This window comes from Poecilia reticulata, linkage group LG13, assembly GCF_000633615.1.
Source record: "Poecilia reticulata strain Guanapo linkage group LG13, Guppy_female_1.0+MT, whole genome shotgun sequence".
Lineage (NCBI taxonomy): Eukaryota > Metazoa > Chordata > Actinopteri > Cyprinodontiformes > Poeciliidae > Poecilia > Poecilia reticulata.
Genome location: NC_024343.1, coordinates 4603578 through 4625225, shown reverse-complemented (window position 1 = coordinate 4625225; position 21648 = coordinate 4603578). Strand labels below are relative to the sequence as shown.

The 21648-nt window shown below is 36.5% G+C and overlaps 1 protein-coding gene across 10 annotated transcripts in view; it reads left to right on the top strand.

Moving 5' to 3' along the window:
* Positions 1–10217: 10217 nt before the first annotated feature.
* Positions 10218–21648, top strand: part of picalmb (phosphatidylinositol binding clathrin assembly protein b) — a 30265-nt gene continuing 18834 nt past the window's right edge. For 2 of the 10 annotated variants that reach the window (XM_017308146.1, XM_017308144.1), the window contains exon 1: positions 10218–10973. In XM_017308146.1, coding sequence (XP_017163635.1) covers positions 10844–10973 — 130 coding nt within the window. In that variant the 5' untranslated portion in view covers positions 10218–10843. The remainder of the gene's footprint in view (positions 10974–21648) is intronic. The other 8 variants (XM_017308145.1, XM_008425026.2, XM_017308152.1 and 5 more) reach the window with 6 other exon arrangements.

Sequence of the window (21648 nt, the reverse complement as noted above, 5' to 3'; positions counted from 1 at the left end):
GACACCTGTAACGTTTTGCTGAGGGGGACAAAGTTCAAACAGTCGGTGGCCAGGCTCAGAAGAGTCTTTGTGATTTTGGTATCTAGAAAACATTCACAAGTTGGCAATTTTCTCTAAAGATGGAAAAGGGCAGCCAGTGATTGTGTTAGTCGCTCTCTGCATTGCTTTTTGGTGTCCGCTGAAGCGCACTGTACAGACACACTAGGAATCTTTCAATGGTGGAACGATTGAAAAGCACCAGCAGCAACTCACACAGGTTTTTTATTATTATTATTATTATTTCCTAAGAAGTTGAAAGAAGTGTAGGTGTTTTTTTTGTTTTTTTGTTTTTGATATGTTTGTTGTTCTTTGTCTTTGTGTAGTTACAGTTGTCCTGGTATCATTTTTTGTTTCTTTAGGTTATTTTCCATTTGTTTTACTTAAATTAGATTTTTGTTTTAGTCGGTCTTATCTAGTTCTCATGCCTGGTCTCGTCTCCATTATCCTCGTCTCCCTTGTCTCGGTTCTGTTCTGGCCTTGATTATCATTTTCCATTCCCAAATTATCATTTGCTTCAGTCCCGTCGTGTTCTAGTATCCATGTTTGGTTTTCTTTTTGTCTCCACAATGGAAAATGGAGGGAGGCAGAACCACTGTCCCTAAAGTTTAAAATATGTTCTTTTGTTTTCCCACTTTTCACATTGGGGAAAACATTTCGTCACATTGATTTCTGTTCAAGATGTTGGTCACTCTATTCGCTCTGTAAGCGAAGCAGTTCTGGGCCTGGGTGAAGAGGAGACTGATTTTAATCCATTTAGTGCCAGTTTCTTAAAGGGGCAGTATTATGTACTTTTCAGGCACATAGTGTCATTTTCAAGTACGGGTAACTATGTTAACTTAAGCTGTTGTCAAATATGACCTAAAAAAAATGTGACGTTGTAATTTAACGTGAAATTGGGCTTCACTGAAAAATATATTGGAGATGAGTTTAAAAAAAATGAACTGAGAAGAAGGCGATTAACAGGTAAACAATTATGCTAATTGATTTTTCTTAATTTTAAATTGTGTTATATTGATTGTGTATGTTTTTCATATTTTGTGAACAGCCTTTTGTTTTGATTTTTCCCTCTATTTTGCATTTGTATCTGTTCAGTTTTGTAGCTACTTTTATCTTAATTTAGTTATGCGATCTATGTGCGTTATGTATTTTTAGTTGTTTTTGTTCAATGCATGAGTTCCTGGAAGAGTAGAAGCAACTAATTGGGATCTATATAAAAAATAACCCATATTAAAATAGTTTTTTTGTTGCTGTTGTTGTTGCTATTTTTTTGGGGGGGGGTAGAGGTTTTTCAAAAACTGCTGTGTTTTTGTTTTGTTTTTGGTTTTCTGTACTTCCGGATGTAAGTGTATCAGAAATGTCAACGGTATAATATCTTGCCAAAGAAAAGATTGAACATTTTTATATTTAAATGGAGAAAAGAGACATTTTCCATCTAAGCTTGCGACCCGCAGAATGTCTAGTCTGCCTTTTTATCTATTAATGACTGACCTTTCAACAACTTTGATCGACGGCAAAGAAATTAAATGTCATAGAACGCGTCGCGTGTAGGTCCACACCAAAAAAACTGCTGAAAATATCTGCAACTCTTAGTAACGACGACACCAGCACAAGTCGTGTGCTCCATCTCCACACTAGACAAGGTTGATCTGGTGCGAGTGAAAGGAGGAGACAGTGTGAGCAGTGTGTCAGTAAACCTCTATTAGCTGGTAAGTGTGCGTGCGCTGAATTAGCAAAGAACTCCGCAAGTCGACCGCTTGTCTTTCTTTGGAAGAGAACAGCTGCCATAGAGAGGAAAGGAAATCTGAAATCCCTCCTCAAAGATCAAGCTTTCACAGTGGACTCTGGTTGTCGTAGCTACGGCTCAAAGCGCCTCACGCCCTGGCAGCTTTTAAGAACCAGGCTGCAAGAAATTTGGTTGCATGAGGTATTTTCAGACATGGAATGCGAGATATTTAATTTGATTTTAGACTTTTTACTGTTTGATATTCAGAAATGAGTCCGCTTGAAAGTAAATTCTCCTCATGAGTTTATTTGCACTCATGAAGGCTCAGCTGCCATTTGAGTACGACCAACGTCTCATTTTGCCAGCGTGCAAAGCTGAGTTCAATAACATATTTCTAAATGAATGCAATTTGTTTCGTTGCCATCGCCATCCCAAGACGAACAGCCGTGTGAACACAGAGCAGAAGCTGACGTGACGCCAAGAAGCATCCAGTTGTTTTCAGGTTGTGATTGGGTTTGATGTTCCATGATTATGATCTGGAAAAGCCCTGAAAAGCTGTAGTCTAAAATTCAGTTCATACTGGGCAGAACCAGAACGGGTGAGCCAGCTTAATGACACTTCACACAGAGAGGACGTCAAGGAGATTCAATCACTTTTCATCTGTTTTATATAGCCATTGTTTTCCTAAAATGCTTTCAATTAGTTATGTGCAATAATACATTTTATTTGAATAGCACTTTTCTAAACACTCTTTGCAGCAATCAAGTAAAATTACAAACAGAAGTACAAAAAACAGGATCGGAAAAGAACACTTACAAACATGGCATATTTAAAAAAATGTTATCATATTTGGAAAACTTGAACAGCAATTTTTTATATTACCATTTTTTTAAGGAGAAAAGCACAGGTCCTTTGGCAAGCAAGCAAAGATAAGAATGTTTAGATAATTGGTGGATGGATTTTAAAGTACAACATATAATATACTAACAAAAATGTGCAAGACGGTCCAATTCTGTGGTATGTAGAAGTTCAAATTGAAGCCATGTTTTAAATTATGCTTACTGTGTTTTAACATGGTGGACTTTGCACAAGAAAAAAAAAGTGCATTGCAAAACATTGCAGGAAATCACTTGGGTGCTTATTCAGCTATAAAAAGTGACGAATAGAAAGTAATGACTAACACTGCCTGCACATGTTTTGCAAGAGGAAATTTCACAACTGCAGGCCATCAAAACTAGTCCTGGAGACAAATATATGGAAAGAGTGAGTGACTGACAACACGTGGCAGATTAAATGGGTATCAAGATCATATTAGGATCTTAGAAAAGCATTAAAGAGACTAATTAGCACAGAATAAGGTTTAATCGCTGACAAAAATTCTGCAAGTAGATGGAGCAAAAAAAAAAGTCAACACTGATGGAAAAACTTGATGAAGCGTCCAGCTTCTTTAGCCGTCCTATTGCCAATCCAGAAAATTACACAATATAAAATACACTTTTGGTGCTACCTTTGCAGAATGGAAATGGTGACATTTTTAAATCTGCAAAGATGCGACAAGTCCTCTCCACCATTGACCAATGATCCTGTGATCGTTGATGGTCAATCAGACGATACTGATAACGGTTCTTATAAAATCTATAATCATCCCTGTAGTGGTACTGAGAGTCAAATTGCGTGTTATGCACCAGAATGTACTTTTATTCTGAAATCTGAATCATCCTCACCGTTTGTCACCAGCCTGACGACAGCAGGATCATAAATGAACTCACAGCATCTCACTTCCAAACTTTGGTAACACTTTATTTGAAGAGGTGTGCATAAGACTGACATAACACTGTCATACACATGACATAACATCTGTCATGAACATGAACGAGTCCTTATGAATGTTTGACAGTTGTTATGAAGTGTCATTCGGTAAATAATGACACTTTTAATGCAAAGTTGCTTTAAAAGTCCATTAAAAGTGCCAACTTTGCATGATTTTGTAAATAATGACAATTTAATGCAACGTTAGCACTTTTAATGGACTTTCAATGCAACTTTGCATTAAAAGTGTCATTATTTACCGAATGACACTTCATGACAACAGTCATAGACATTTTTTCTTTTTTTTTTAAAGATTTTTTTGGCTCTAGTGGCCTTTATTTGATAGTTAATTGACAGGAAAGTGGGTAATGAGAGAAGGGGGAAGACATGAAGCAAAGGTCGCCAGGGCCGGGAATCAAACCTGCGACAGCTGCGTCGAGGACTAAGGCCTCCATATGTGGGTTGTGCTTAAACCCTGCGCCACCACAGCACACCTGAGTCATAGAAATTCATAAAGACTTCTTTATGGTCATGACAGGTGTTATGTCATGTTTATGACAGTGTCATGTCAGTCTTATTCACACCCCGTCAAATAAAGTGTTACCCAAACTTTATTAACTTAATCTCCTTCCTCAAAATTCTGCACGCAAATACCTCAATATGTCAGCGTGGATAACTAATTGTAAATGCTTTTCAAATTTATTAAAAATAGAAAACCAACAAATCAAATTTATGTGAGTACTCACAGCTTTTACTATAAAGCTCAAAACCACAAGTTTGATGAGCTCATCATTCAAACTACTTCTCACTCAGTCCTAATAAAGGTTGCAAACAGTAAAATGAGAATCATTGTTGGAAGCAGTCAAAGTTTCTCAAAGAGACAGAGGCCAATTTCAAGGCATCAAATTAGGTTTCAACTGTCCTGTTTGATGTATACATCTTCTATATAACAATTGAAGGTAGCATGGTTACTTGATTGTGTTACAAAATTGCACCATGTGCCTGTCTGAAAATACATAAGTAAAAGGTTGTGAATACTTATGTAAATGTGAGCCCCCCACCCCCACGTTGTCATAACAGCGTATTTGTGTGAACAATTATGAGAAAAGAGACTAATTTAATTCAATTTGGAATAAGGCTGCAACATAAAATGTGAAAAAAATTGAAGCAGAGTGAATACTCTCCAGACACTGGAGAAACTGGCTCACTAGTCATGTGTGAATTAGTAAGGGGATCAACACACCTCACTGTGGCCTTTGTTTGCAATAGTTGTTTTCGCGTGTTGCACAAAGGTTCTTGTTTTGCTGTCAGAAACTCACCTGCTTGCAGATCCAAGTCCAACAGCAACTGCTTTGCCACAACCTGTTTTGGCAAGATTGAGCTAAATGCCCAGGTGAAACACAATTCCTGTGTAGGTGTTCTTATGCTCAGAGTAGATGAAGCCGGGTGGAGACTGCAGCTTTTGGGGAGTGATTTTTCTCTTTAAGTGAAGTGGGCCGGGTCAGTGGGGACATTTAAGACTAAATGAAAATGTAAGAAGCTATTAAAACTTTGGTACAGAAAAATTTGGATATTAACTTTTTTTGCTCCTACAAATTGTCAGGTTATTTTTAGCTATTACAATAATTGTGCAATGTTTGTTTTTTTTTCAGCTAATTTCTTTTTTGCTTATGGAACAACAGAAAATGTGAAATTCCTCAACGATTAGATGAAATCAGAAAAGAAAAAAAAATCAAAACTATCAATTATTGGAAAAAAAAAAGAACAAACAAAACACTATGATCCTTACATTGACCTAAACTTTAATTGTATTAATCAAAAAGCAATGCTGCTGCAGCAGCAGGTGTTTTAAAAGCATCTGGGTAAAGGTCATTGTCGCATGAAGCAAAAACGAAATTGAGGTCAGGCAGATCAGTATTACAGATCTTTGCTTTGAAAATATCAATAGTGCTTTGGTACAAAGAAGGATAAAAAGATTATTACTTAACCAATCCAAAGACCAGAGTCCGAGGAGTTATGTGGTTGTGTCATGACCTTCAGCATGGATAACATAACATTTGACAAGAGCCATGCTTACAATACACTGAGATTATAAACTGGCATGACCTTCACACCCCTTCAATATTTCCACTTTTCATCACATTGCAGAACATAATTTATAATATATTTCATCTGGATTTTCTATAGCAGACCAAGAGAAAGCAATGCATAATGCAAGCCAATCCAATATCATTGGATCAAAGCATATCCATGTGTTAAAATGGCCCAGTCAAAGTACAGGGTTATTACAAATTTGTACCAAAACTTGTAAAATTGCTCCTCAGACAATCTCCATTCAAACCGTCAGATCTTCAGCTGTTTTTCAAAGTTGAATGAGAAAAAATGCCAAAGCTAACGAAATGTGAAATATTCTAGCTGTAATGCAGGTTATTGACTCAGGAGAGTTGAATATGAATCCATGTAGAGCCTGTTTGATTTTATTTGCTCAAGAAAATAAAAAAAAATTAACTGTGTAGACATTCAGTACTGTACAATGGATTCTTACAAGCAGTTTGCAATGAAGTAGTTGAATAACCAGAATTGTGACTCTGTGTGTACATTATGTGGCAGTGACATTATCCAACTTTCACACTGTACTGACACCTGCAGCAGAGGAGGGAGAAGGGTCTGGACTAATAAAGCACATTGTGAACTTTACGTATAAATTTATGTTTTTTTAACATGGAACATTCAAAATGCTGTCTTTGAAAGGCAGACCAAAAAATATACATATAACTTTACTAAATAACTTACTAAAAGTAACTGTAAACCTGAAGAAAACATGGTTTCCATAGGTTTTTCTGAAAAAGGACATTTTCGTTTCCAGACCCATTAACCCTGATGCACCAACATCCAGTATCGGTCACACAAATTGTTGACCTATGTGTAAAAATCGCCACTATCGCAGAGATGCAACAAGCCAAAGAAGAGACGGCTAGTGAAGGCAGGAGAGATGTCTTAAAGCGGCCTTTATTTTCCTGTGGCGCGAGTCACGACGAGCCTCAGGATGGGTTGTCAGTGAAGGAGAGCCGTTTGTTCGCTGAATCAAAAGGTTGCTGGCTTCCAACCACAAATGATACCAGCCTTCTGAATGAGTGTATTGATCCTGCTTGCTTCCCTGGCACTGAAGTTGCACTCCCCGCCAATGCAGAGGCGCAGCAAGAGATGCCACCTGCGACCTCAGAGTGCTGGGCTTCCCTCGAAGTGTTGTTCATTTAGTTTGCTTCATTGCTTGAAGAAGATTGTAACCCCCAAAGCATGTCACACCGAAATGCAGAAACAACTTATGAAGTTGTGGGTATGTACACCGCACACGTATTTATTCCCTTTTCACATTTTGTCATGTTGAAAACACAAACTTGAATGTATTCTGTTGGAATTTTATGTGACTGTAGTGCTAATGTGAACAAGAAGAAGAAGAAGTGTTCAGTGTTCTAAGCAGAAAATGATTTGCTAATGATCAGCTAAAAGGTTTGATTTTGATAACATCTTACCAGAGTAATCCCTTCTACATATTGGACGTATTGGCTTATGGTAAACTGTACAGGAAATTTGTATGGTTTATTATTTTATTTCTTATCTTGCCTCTCTTCTATAGAGGTCAGAATATTTAGTTGTGTATAGAGCACAACTAAATATTCTACTGAGGCGAGGTGTAAGTGCCTGGGGAAAAAAAGTCAATCAGTTGTAACAGAAGGAAGTCTTCTATGTTTATTTTTTCTTGCTAATTTTTATATAACATTTCATTTGATGGCTTTTAATGACACAGAACATCCATCCGTCCATTTTCTTTACTCCCTTGTCCCTTCGTGGGGTCAGGAGGGTTGCTGGTGCCTATCTCCAGCTAACGTTCCGGGCGAGAGGCGGAGTATGACACAGAACAAAGAAGTCTATATTGGTGTTGAGTTTTTAAGAACTCTGGACAGCATTTGACTACCTAAAGTTCAACATCTCAAGCAGTATAATCCACTTAAAATATCAATTGACAGTGTTGATTTAGAACAAGTACATGAAATAAAATTCTTGGGTGTCATATTGGATGATAAATTTAGCTGGAAACCACAGATCAGCCTAGTAAAATCTAAAATAGCCAAAAGTGTTGCTGTTCTAAGAGGAATTAGTTTTGTCCTGGACTATAAATCTTTGTTTATTCTATACAACACACTCATTGTACCACATTTAACATATTGTGTGGAAATTTGGGGGAATACATTCAAAACAAATTTACAGCCATTATGCGTCTTACAAAAAAAATCAATCCGAATACTACATAAAGTGGGATATTGGGAACACACAAGCCAGTTATTTATCAAATCAAATATATTGAAATTCTGGGACCTTGTAACATTTAAAACTTAACAATTCATGTTTAAGGTCAGAAATCAAAAACTTCCACACAATATACAGGAAATGTTTGGTGACAGAGAGGGTGGTTATAATTTAAGAGGTGAAGGATATTAAAAAAAAACCCAACATAATAGAACAACCAGGAAGAGTTTTGTTTATCTATGTGTGGAGTAAATGTCTGGAATGGATTGAATGATGAGTTAAAAAAAAGTACAAATGTAAACCAATTTTAAAAACTCATTAAAACAGAGCTTATTTCAAAATATGATATATAAGAGGACTGTTTAATAGTCTATAATGTAATTGATGGTATAAATAGTATTTAAATAATTGTACATAATCAAACAACATGTAAAATGGAAACAAGTTGTCTCTTTTTGATGTTCTGAAAGTTAATTGATTATAAATTGACGAAAGGGGTAGGACATTATAAGATATATCTTCTACCTGCTCATTTTCGAACAGAAAATGTAAAATTTACTTTTCACATGGGCAGAATAATTTGTTTTACATTTTTATTTCTTATGTTTGTTTCATTCTATTTTATTTTATTTTCTTTTCTGTCTGCTCGAAATAAATAAATAAATAAATAAATAAATAAATAAATAAATAAATAAATAAATAAATAAATAAATAGTCTATGCAGACTCATCAAACCTGAACAGCATCAATTTCACAGAGCATAGATTCTTTAAAACACAGAGAGACTGGCGAAAACATAATTCTTACTGTTTGAAAACACAAAAATTGAGAATTAAAGCTGTCTAGGCAAAACTGAAAGTTATAGAGAAACCGCCAAATTAAAACAGTACTAACAAAGTTATTGAAAAGACAGTTTTGTAGTGCAATCTTTTTATGCAACAACAGTGCAACAACTTGGCAGGCATTTCAAGGGGTGCAGAATAAAGCTTGCCCACATAACATAACATAACCTATGTGTAACATTTTTACACATATGTCAACCCTGACTGATTAAAACTAGTCCTATTGACAGATCCTTCCACGTATGGAGTTTAGCTGGACGGCCTAGACTATAGGTCTGCTGTTGTGATTTACTCGTTCCATTTTTAGATGATGAACTGAAATTAGAAACATCTTTAGTGAGCAAGATTTTGTGCACAGACAAGGAATTTAACCTTGGCTTCACATGCTCACATTGAGTGTATTTATATACACTTACAGGGGAAAAATATAAAACACACAGTGAGAGGTTGTGTGCATCAGAGACACATAATCTGTCTCTGTGGAGACTGGTTTATGCTAACAGTAATCTATAGCGTTTAGCTAAAGGTAAAAGTCTAAGCAGTTTGTGTCCAGAATGTGTGGGGTCTGCAGAGATGCTGGTTGCCCATGCTGCTCTTTCTCTAACCCTAGACTTGAACAAGTCCTTTACAGAGGGAATGCTGAAGACCTGATTGTTGTTGGAGTCTGGACCCGTACACAGGAAAGATTCAGTACAGTCTGGCAGCGTACAAGCAGATCCTGTGGAAGGTTGTACTTGTCGAGATGCATCAGAAAGTTCAAACTTTACTATTCTACCGAGCAGCGTAAGACTAACCCAGATCCTAAGAAAGGGGTGGTTTCTGAAATCATTTCTACAGTTTCGAGCGGATTAAGCTGCAGCTGGTTCAGACCACACCTGTGTCCTAGCTGTTCGACTTCCTGTCTGCATGTGAAAGCATCATTGTTCTGGCTCAGACCAATAACGACGGTGGCATCTGCAAAACTTGAGACAAGAGGAGTGGGTAGAAGACACACACCTGAGGTCGACCGCACAGCTCTCGAGTGTATTATAACCTAACCCGGATTTGAACTTCACAACACTGACCTATGCTGTGTTTGGTGTATGGACAAGCCTTTCCAAAAGAGCTTTATTTATCCTCAGAATAAATCACACACAGGTGGACTATGCTAATTAGGACATTTTTTATGGTAGTTAGATGGATTGGATTTTATTGATGGGAACTGGAATAAAAGGGGTAGTGAATAAAAATGGATACCACTTTTTTGGCAACATTTTTAAAATCGTTTACCCCTTTGATTTTGTGTTTAACGTAAAAATCGATGCAAAATACACTTAAGTCTATTTAGAATGAACCAGAATGTTCTGGTTCTTTCTTTCACTTAGGCCCGTTGTGTTGGTTCCCATTGAGCTACATCCATTACTCAGATTGAGCACAGGCTTCATCCATCTAGGCTTGACATAGCTGATCTGTGCACAGCCATACATTCTCCGCGGAGTGTTCTGCAGAATCGAGCCGTGCAGATTCTGATTGTAGGCCTGCTGCTGGGTGGTGTTCATGCGAGCAAAGCAGAACAGACCCGCCATTTCCCGTTCTCAGAGGTCCTTTTTTTTTTTTTTTTTCCTCCTTTCACGGCGCTTTGACGCTGAGCAGCAGCGGGCAGTAGGAGGAGGGAGAACAGGGAGAGGAGGAGGAGCGGCGGCGACAACGACGACTTGCGGAGCGGCGGAGGCAGGGATCCGGTGTGCTACATCGGGATGAGAGCGAGACAGAGACCCGGGTCGAATGAGTCAGCGAAAGAAACCTCACTGTCTTGGCATTTCTAAAATCCGAGTGATTCGGGACTGACCCTGCCTGAAAAAAAAAATCTAGTCTATATATTTTTTTATATATATTTATTGTTGTCAGATTCCGATTTCCTTTATATTCCGCCCTCCCCTGGTCCGCGTCTGCCATAGCCTAGTTTTGATTTTTCTTTCCTCCGAGCGAGGTGGGAAAAAGGGGGGTCTTGAGAGGCAAAGGAGGAGGTGGATATCAAATTTCATTTTTTAAACAGCTGGGGAAACGAAAACCTAACTTCGGAGACTAAAGCCGTTCGGGCTTCACATTTTTTGAGTCTTTTGTTTCATTGAGTAAAGCGAAGATGTCGGGACAGAGCATTACGGACAGGATAACGGCAGCCCAGCACAGTGTAACGGGATCCGCGGTGTCGAAAACAGTATGCAAGGCCACCACGCACGAAATTATGGGCCCAAAGAAGAAACATTTGGATTGTGAGTATATCTGCACTGTTCACTCCTGGTTGAAAGTTAATACTACGGCGTAGCTGCTCCCAAATGAAACCGAGCTCAGTTATGGCGATGGTGGAAGCTAGGAGAAGGCCTCAAAGCCTCACCGGAGGCTACATGCTAGCAGATGCTGCTCATGACAGGGGGATTATAATGTTTTCACGGCGACCACATGCCTTGTTGATATTCTAACAATGGGTGTTTAATTTGTCTTGACCCTTTTAGTATGTTGTATTAACGCTTAAGTAGTGTGTTCTACTCTTTTCATTACGTTAGTTGTCTTATTAGCTTATCAGGCTACCTGGTTCTGTCTCCAGTACTTGACACATAGCTTGAACGTTGTACATTACAAAGCACTACGTTGTTTCTACGGGTATTAAAATATAAAAAATCCCGATTTGGGTACATTATATGTTTTTAAAAATTGAAAATGAGTGATTGATACAGCTCCTAAGATGGAGTTGGCACACAAATTGATACTTGAGTAAATTACTATTTCACTGCTTTAAAGCAGCCATGCATGCAAGTTATTTTATGACAGGTGTTTGTCAAAATAAATTATTTCATTTAAAAGTTCATTCAAAATAATTTAATGTGATATAAAGATTATGTAGGTTAGAAATTATTAAAAGTACAGCATTTTAAAGTCCAACATTCTGAGGTAATTTCTCTGAAACTAAAAGTTGCGACCTTAAACCAGGGCCGGCCCAAGGTATAAGTTAACATTGTTACCTCCTGTAGCAAGTTTTGGGGGGGGGGGGCGCTTTAAGAAATTTAATTTACACAGTTAGAAAAAAATGCCCAAGTTGTACACGTTTTAGAGAGCATAGTCTGAAAGTTACATATTTAGTCATCTTTTGCTCTTGTTGGCATTCTATAAAACATTTTGTGCACATTGTACTTATTTTGTAAAACATTAACAAGTAATAAGTTATTTCCTAGGATTGCTTGAGCTTGGGTCTTTCATATCTGGATTATAGGCCTGGCTATGCATAAATTCCGTTTTAAAGTAGAGTAATTGTTGTAGTTTAAAGCAACTAATTAGATTGTACTTTTTTTGTACTCATTTCAGCACTTTTGTTGAATTGCTACAAATTTACTGTAATAAGCGCTTTCCCAAGGTTGTTTGTGACTTTGAGCGGAATATATTGGTCTCCCAATAACTCTTATTGCTCCACTGAGCTTCCTTTTCTGAGCTGTAGGCCCCCTTTGCATAAAACTCAAGATGTATCAAAATGCTTTGAGTAATTTGTGTGTTTTGGATACTACTGTAAAACGTTCAGCAATGCCTCTTTCAATTGGATGAATATTATTTGCTTAATTGATTTCAATATGTATGCTAGCAAAATTTAGAAAATAACTCTATGTCTGTACATATTATCGTTTCTGGAAAACTATTATTACTTTTAAGGAAATTCCAAATTTGACTTAGTTAAAAATTGAGAGTGCTTGGAATTCTGAAATTTGTCATTGTGTTTTTTTGTGTTTTTTTTTTTCCCCCCTCTCAACATTGAAACCGTTATTGTCAATGGTCATAAAAACATTAACTAAATTTAAGGAATACCTTTGATTAGTTTTTGTACAAGTTAAGCCAGAACTGAGTCATTTTAAACAGGTTTCAGATTATCAAGATATACATTTTCCCTACTTTATGAAATGCTAATAGAGTACATATCTCTTAACATGTTATTTTTTTATGTTTTCATAGATTCATTTGCTTAATTGTCAAGTTTTATATCATTTCCTTTTGTGAATGAAATGTTCCACACTGGTTCAATGATAAAAAAAAAAAATAGTTTTTTTTTCCCTATGGGACAAAATTTAAACTATGCATTGAATGGTTGTTCTTTCTCAAGTAAGTGCAACTCTGGTGAAACATTGTTAAAGGCTTAATGGAGGAACTTCGTTGTGATGACTTCCTGAAAGCGGCGTGTCAGAAAGAGCAAGAGCTTCTTAAACAGACAGGTTCAATTTTATGGCGTTAAATTGCATAGTCAAATTTCTTTAAAGTCATTTTACTTTAATGCAGCATTAAGTAACATGTTAAACTAACATTTTAAGTTGATTTTGCAATGAAATAGCACAATATGGCTGGAGAATACATAATACTGCCCCTTTAAAATAAGAGGATGTTAAGTTAACCACAACTTTGAGACAATAAAGAAGTTGATTTTAAATGAAAAGCAACATTTAATTAAGTGCCTGATTTTCCATGTTAGTTGATACTTCACCTAGACGTTTTATTTCATTTTGTGCACAATCACTTTTTATCTTTATGATGTTTCAAGCTAGTCTACTGTAGATATTTGTGCTTGATTTTTAAACTATCAAAAAAAAAACAATATAGGAATTGTGGAGCAAACCATTATTTTGAGTGGATTTTTACATAAAAAAAGAGCAAAAATCCACAGACCTGGAATGCATGTCTGATAAATGCACTGTTGTGTGGGTAATGCGATACAAGCTGTGGCTTTCTGCTTCAAATACATGGAGGTGACTGTAAGGACACAGATTGTGGCCGAGGGTTGCGGAAGGCGCTTCCTTTCTCACACGGATCACGGAAGAGGCGGCCTCCACTCGGCACAAAAGCAATTGTGCAATTTTCTGCATATTGACGGTTGCTTGCAAACGCAATGGCGGCAATAAAGGTGGTTTTTGTTGGCGCTCCAGTGTGATGGGTGAAGTTCAGTCACAATGAACCCTGTGTGTTATGTCAGACTGCAAACTCATCACAGCGCTTTGTGGACTGAAACGGCTGAAAGTGGCTCCCTGAGCTGGTTATAATAAGTTATTGTGTTGCTTATTTTCAGCTTGGTGTTGCATGTTGCAGGTTTTGCGCGCGTGTTGCCGCTGAGGTTGCTCCCCAATTGTGAGATGAGTGAATGTTGTCTGACTGTTGGCTTATTCTAAGGCAGAAAGTAGCTAGTTTTTATTTTTTTATTTATGTTAACATATTATTGGTTTAGGTTTTTTGGGGTGGCCGACATGAGGAACTTATGAAAAGTTAAAAAGGTTCTTTTGGGTCTGTGAAGGAAACCCATTCGTCTTCTTATTATATAAGTGAAGAAATGCTTGTCGTCATGCTATTAATAGGTGTGCAAATAAAAGTAGATGAGTGTAGTTACTTTTGAAGAGCATAAAAAATGGCATACATTATCAAAAGTTTTTATTTTCCTTCTGCCTGTTGCAGTAAGCGATAAATCAATTAATCGCATGATAACTTAAAACAAACTCAATAATTTCCATTTGCATGATTTATAATTTTTCTCTTTTATCTCTCTCTTCCTGTCAAAAACTGGTTGACAAAAGTCTTCAGTCTAAGGTTTCAACTAGCTTTTTTTTTTTCTTTTTTTTTTTTTTTGGACAATTTTGTTCAGAGAATTCGTTATTCATTTAATTTATTTTGTATATTTAAAAATGTCTTCCAGTTCCAGTGTCAAATGCATTTCAAGTTCCTTGATCTTTGAGAATGTATTCTTGCATGTTATGCCGCTATCATTGTGTTACTGGAAAACAACAATACTAACAAAATAACAACAATATTATTGTTTATCGCAATAACTTCTGGGAAGATTTATCACTCAGCAGAATGTATCATCCTGACGGGTGAAATTTTCTTCTATCTGTAATTGAGTTAAAAACACCTGTAACTGTTGCGTAATATACATGTATTTAAAAAAAAGCAAAGGTAGCTTCAAACAACTTTCAGATATGTTGTGTTGCTAATGCAACAACCAGAAAGGAAATTAAGTAAGCTATAATTTTTTTTTGTTTCTAAATATTTTTGACTTCACATTCTAAAGCTGGAAGGTTTACTGTTAATTTTTCCCCACACAAAAGATAAGAACTTGATAAACCACACCTTTTAAAATGGGTTTAAAAGTTACAATATCAATATAAAGTCATAATTTCTTATCACTTGACTTGAATATTAACTTTGTTATATAACAGCAGCCGGTCAGAGATCTCAGTTTCTTTGAGGACAATTGTTATGTGTTAAATTGTAATTAAGAACACCGGATCAAAAAAAAAAAAAGTTTCTTTAGGTTTTTTTTTTTGTTGTTTTTTTGTTCAACAACAGTGTCTGTTTGTAATCTTTGTTATTCGTCACTTTTGTAATATTATTTCAGTTCATAATGTGCTCTGAATACTTCCTGGTAGAGCTGAAGGTTAGAATAAAAGCGTTGGTTGGTTACCAGTATGGGGTTGAACATGTATATGGAGGTTATAGAAGGATTTACAGATAATGCAGCGCTGCAGCTCAGTTTTTAACAAGACTCTTGCATATTTATCTTGTCTGCAGGAAAGGAAGACTCAGTTGTTTGAGAGGAAAAAATTATGTAGTTTTGGATTAAAAACTAAGCCACATGGCAGTTTTTCATAATTGTGTCCAATATTTTGCCATGTGCATTATTTTACCTTTCTACATAGCTTTGTCTAATAAAGAATGCTTTTTCTAAGGTTCATATTCACTGAATTACTTACTGGAATTATTATATTTCTATTTGTTTATGGAGTCAATTTCTAGTCAGTTTTAGTTTTTACAGTTAAACAATGAAATGTTGTTAAATTGCGTTCCGTCGTTTTGCTAAAGCTTATAATGGCTATTTATGTTTGATTGTGAGACAAAAATGCATTGATGAATCCACAAATCAGACTGTTGGATGCCTCCATAATCAATTATATCAGACGATAAATTGTCCCAGAAATTATTGCCATAAACAATGTTGTTTTTAAGATCATATTTTAAGTGATGTATTGATAATGGCATAATAATGCAAGTTTTCCTCCTCAAATACCAATAAACTTTTAATTTGGTAAAGAACAATTCACACTGGAGCTGGAGGATATATTAAATATCCAAAATAAAACCCACAACAACCAAAAACAAAAAATGATCATAACTATCATTTATCTTCCTACACAAGTTAGCAAGTGAACTGAAACAAATTTGTTGAGACCTTGACTAAAAAGAAACCTTTTTCACATGGTAAAAACTTTCTGATAAAATGCTAAATATTTGCTACTTCTACAGCTATTAATAACTAACGTGTAAAAAATGAATTCTGATATTTGACATAAATTTGCACTCAGTAATTTTGGGATGATATTTGCATACTTTTTTAAATTTTGCATCATTGTGCTTTAACTTTTTTGGTTTTTATTGATTAGGCAGATTATGGTAAATTTATAGTTTGAGGTTATACACGGTTATATAGTCCAACAATTTGGAACAATGTGGACTTAAAGTCTTGAATATGTACTTATAAAAGGTCATCTGGAGCTGCTGCAAAAGGGGGTAGACTGACATAAGTGTGATAAATCAGTGTAATATCAGCCTCCATGGTTATGATGAGGCAGAGCTAAAACTAAGCAAAGACGGTTGTGTCAACCAAGGACAAGTAAACCTACATACATATTATGTTGCAGTTCTTCAACATGATATGAATAATGGTTTTCTATCTGTTTTAGATGCAGGTATTTGGAGCGTGTTGTTTGTTTTTACCTATTTTTATGTAAATCCAGTTACACAGTATTATCTTTACTGTGAGAAAACCTCACCATCTACTTGTATTTTAATTTAGTGACCTGTAAAGGCCAAAGAGAGGCAACACAACATTCATTTTAGTCCAGTTTATGAATTCAGTTTTGAGTTAATGGATAAAGACGGATTTGGGAACGATGACTTGCATTGAGTTTTATCAATCATTTGAATTTTTGGTTTTTGAAGATTTAAATTTGGAAAAATCTTGATTTAAAAAAAATAAAAAATAAAAAAATTTTTTTACCAACGTTCTCCTCAACTCTCCATAGTTCAGAGTGATGTTAGGCCACCCCAAAGCTGCCATTTTGTTTGACAGGCATGTTTTATATCTTCTGTTTATTCGGACTTTGAATTCAGGTTAACTCCATGACATAAAATTGGGGCCAGGCTAAGATGATGATTATTATTATTGTGAGAATAAACTCATGACAATGTTGATATATTGTGAATGAAGTCTTAATATTACAAGAGTAATGTAGTAATATTAGAGGATGAAGTAGTAGCTTTATGAGACTGCAAAAGGTTAAAAAATAAACATCCTTCCAGGCTTTTTTCTTATTTTCTTTAACTTATTTTCTTGTAATTTTAAGACATTCTTCTGGTAAAATTGCGTCTTTATTCTGCTGAAATGATGATAAATATAAAAGCCACATTTTGAAAATGTTTTTGCAGGTTTTTTTTTTCTTTTTTAGAAAAGAAAGTGAGGAGAAAACTCAATTTAATATTGGACCTGGTATGAAAAAGAATGCATACCATATCATCCAGCCCTGTTATATACAGTAGCGTTTAGTCCAATCTAAACTAGAAACGGGTGTCATGTCAATGATTTACAAGAACAAAAAGCTCTCTAATTAAAGAGCTGAATTTCGTACGCAAGGTATTTGTAACGAAAACAATCACTAAAAAGTTTGGTTAAATCACAATCCATTAATGAATAAATGTTTTCTAAAGGGCTGAGTGACATGTTATTCCATTATGTAGGGCAAATTGAATCAGTGTTTGTGTTTTCCATAAAATCGTATTTATCTAGAGCAGTGGTTCCCAAACTTTTTCTCCTGCGCCCCCCCAATGGTTTCCAAACAACCTCTGATCTAGAGGCTGACGTATGCACAAGTTATATCTTAACAATCCAGACATGCAGAGATTGAACCCAAGTAGATTAAACGGTCACCAAACAGATAAACCAGTAACACAACTAGATTTCTAATCTTGCCAAAATGGTCCCAGAGTTTTTTAAACCACTTCCAACTAAAACTCTTAACAAACTCTATAGAAGCAGGTAGAGGCTGAGCGGTGGCCAAAGTTTGATTTAAAGCGAGGAGCTAGTTGAGGAAATCATTAATCGAATGGGCTGCGAACCAGCTGTAAAAGAACACAATGTCAGCTGCTGTCTCCTGACAAAGCCACCTTACCTGACCCGTACATGATTACTGCTCCCAGGTCAAAGGTTAACGTTACGAAGGTGTTGTGTAATTCACTCTAGTTGAGTGTTATTCTGACACCTTAATCACACCATCATCAAGTGTGTTTTACAGATCCACTACAGTCGGGTCAGCAACTTTACATAACAATACCGTCTTCTGCATTATGAATGGATGTTTTTAACAGAGCCACTCCTTGAATGGATCTGACCTGTACGAAATATTCGACCTTGTTGTGGCGTCGTATGGCTGTTACATGAATTCATTTGAGTCTTGTGGATTGATTCATTTTGAAATTATTCCCCCCCTTCCTCCTCCCGGCTCTTCTCGTCTTCGTCATCCTCTTCTTCCGGGTGGTTCAGCCAGCTATGCTAACCGCGGCTACCGCTGCTTCTCTGGAAGGTTATTCTGGCCTACTTGTAGTAGTACACCCCCTCCCCCTCCTCCTTCGAAAAAGTCAAATATAGGACAGAAAGGGAGGCCCATATACTCGGTCGGTCTGATCGCTGCCGTGAATGGCAGGGTCATCTGCGCAGCTGGGGCCCGGCTGTTCAAACTATGATCATTAAAGCAAAGTACGAGCAAAGGAAGTGGGGCAGAACATGAGCGGTTAACGTCCTAATGCAGTGCACTCACTGGTGCCCCGGCCAAGCGGTGCGTCTTCACCATTAACAATCAGACTGGGCATTAACGGCTTCAGATGCAGGGCTGCGTGACTGCTTTCACACATGATTTTCCATTTTATTTTACTGCAGAAAATGTGCTCATTTAACAGTTTTCCTCCATTTTTTTCAAATATTTTACTAGAGCCAATCAAACAAATTACAACATATAATTCTTGTTGTTAAATCTCAGTTTTCAGGTCAATTTTCCATCATTGTAAGCATATTAACAGTACTGAAAGTCATTTCTGTTTCTCTGATCAGGGATTTTTTTTTCTTGCTCATGTTCCAATAAACAGCTGAATGACATCAAACCGTAGAGATACAAAAGATGACTTGAACTCCCAAATCAGTTTTGCGCTTTTATTTAACGGCCTTGAAGAAGACTTAATATTTTGACACCAACTTTGTCTCCATCCCAGTCAGAAGTATGCAGCGTTTTTGTTGCGTTTAAATAGAAACGTCCTGAAATGGGTGTAAAACGGTCATTGGAGGCTTGATTAGATAAAATTCCTGGCCTCAGCCCTGGGAGCCACCCTTTTCTTGTTTTATAGGAAGGGCGGAGCCGCTATCTGCACTCAACATTTTCAACAAGTCAAAAGTAAACGCTACCCACTTAAAAGGAGAATCGAGTAGCTGATACCATCATGTAAAGGTCACATTATCCTCAATACAAATAGAAACTTCTAACCATTAAATAAGACTTTGCAGACTGACATTTAATATGTTGTGGGCCAAATATCTAAGGAAATGTTAAATTCCAACATGTTTTATTATATTTAATGGAAAACAGGAAGTGCTGGCCTGTAAACAAGTTGACGAATAATTATTCTGTACTGATCATAAATGAGTTTAAATGAGTAACAAATAAATATGTTCATGTGAATTATACGTTAACTTGGACCATTAATCAGTTTTCCACATTATTTTATTGATTTAAAATTATTTTTTATTTTTATTAAAAATATTGTTGCTTTAACATAATCAAGGTTGAACCAGCTTCCTAATTAAACTGATGGATTTAACAAACCTGATCATACTGGTTAAAAAAAAAAGTTTAGCTAAGGAGTATTAGTTTTGGTCATTGACAAGTAAAACAATCAGTTGAGTCGTCTCTGAATACATATCAACAAGTCACAGATTGCACAATATAAAACAAAAATATTGCTTCCATAATTATTTTTAATGAATGTTTCATCTGGGTATATCCTCAAATTATGACAAGAAAACAACTTAGATGGAGTTTCTTTAAGAATTTTACCTGAACATTTCAAGCCCTCATAAAATGTTTTCTGCTGCATTAAACTATCACATCACGTAATGCAGGGGTGTCAAACTCAATTTCACCGAGGGCCACTTCAGCATATTGGCCTCCCTCAACGGGCCACATTGACGGTACAAATCAGGAGTTTCCAGGTTCAGCCCTCCAGACTGCAACTTTTAGATGCATCCCTGCTAAAACACATTACAGACAAAAAGGTTGACTTCCCTCATTAGCAGCAACTCAATTCTGTAAAGGCTTATAATGAGTAAATGATCCAGGTGTGTTAGAGAAGGAACGCATCTAAAGTTGCAGATGGTAGCTCTGGAAAACTAGACTTTTCAGCCCTAGCATAAATGTATGAAAATACAATGTTAAAAATAAATTAAACAACACCTTATATTGTTAACGCTTTGGAGCATCTGGTTAGGAAGCAAATTCAAAACCTTTGGTTGAAATGGCGCGTTAAATTCAAGTCTSCATTACAGACCAGAGAAAACTAAAGAAAATGCAACGTTGTGTTAATCCATTTGAGGAGCCGGCAGTTTATCTTGAGGAAATAAATGACGATGCAGAAGTTAATTAGACTGTAACATGCGCAGTGCGCTGCTCAACCACTGCGGAAGCGGCTCCGCCGCTGCGAAGAATTAAAAACCGCGGGAAGTAACTCATCCAGAAGATTTAACGAATGGAGCCTTCTTGGTGCACGTTACCCAGGAGAGCGGCGTTCTGGAGGAGCGTTGCAGACGTAACATCTGTCCGTTTCGGAGAAGCGAAACCGTGCAAAAAAAATGTAGATACATTTATCTGCTTAATTTGTGTTGGGATCTGGATTCACGGTGAATATTAACTGAACCGCATAAAATGCGAATAAATAGCCTATAATATGATTGTAATTTCACGGATAAAAATAGTACATGAACGATTTTTTTTTATGTTGTCGGTCAAGATGACGGATAACAAAAAAAGTCTAGCGCGACCTGCCGCCCTGACACCAACTCAAACACATCTTCATTCACTTGCTTGTAAATAGATTTTTTTTTTCTTGGACGTTTTGATGTTAACTTGTCGATGTCTCAGTTTTATTCGCTGGGAAAATCAATAAGCAGCTTAAGGTAACTCTGCTGCTCTCTAGTGGCGAGAAGCCGTAATGATGGTTGGTAACAATTGGAATGCATTATGGGAGATGTAGTTTGTAGTCAATTCATGCTCAAAAACTAAGTCAATCATGGGCCTATAAAACGCTGGGGCGGGGGCCACATAAAATGACATGGCGGGCCATATGTAGCCCGCGGGCCTTGAGTTTGACACATGTGATGTAATGCATGACTGCTTTTATAATTGGCAAATATCTGAAATTGTGATCATAATAAATTTCAAAGGCTTGTAGGCATAGAAAACGTGTCATTTGAGGCAGCAGATTTTACTATTATTATTATTATTATCCTCTGGTAATAATCCTGTCAAATAGGCTTACATTTATTTTGTGTGGTTGAAGATTTCTTTATACGACAGTTTTTGTGACTTAAAAAATGGAATCCATAATGTGATCAATCAGGTTTTTTTTTTGGGCGGAAGGGGGGAGGGTCCCATTGAACACAGTGGGGGAAAAAAAGCACATTTTTAATCAAATCTGCAAAATTTGTTTAAAAATTGTATTTGTGTTTCTGTAGAAACAGAAATATTTGAGGCTTTGAGGATGAAGCCTTCAGGGTTTCCAGGTGTTTGCATGTGTTTAGTAATAATTGCAATTTTAAATTGCTATATAACA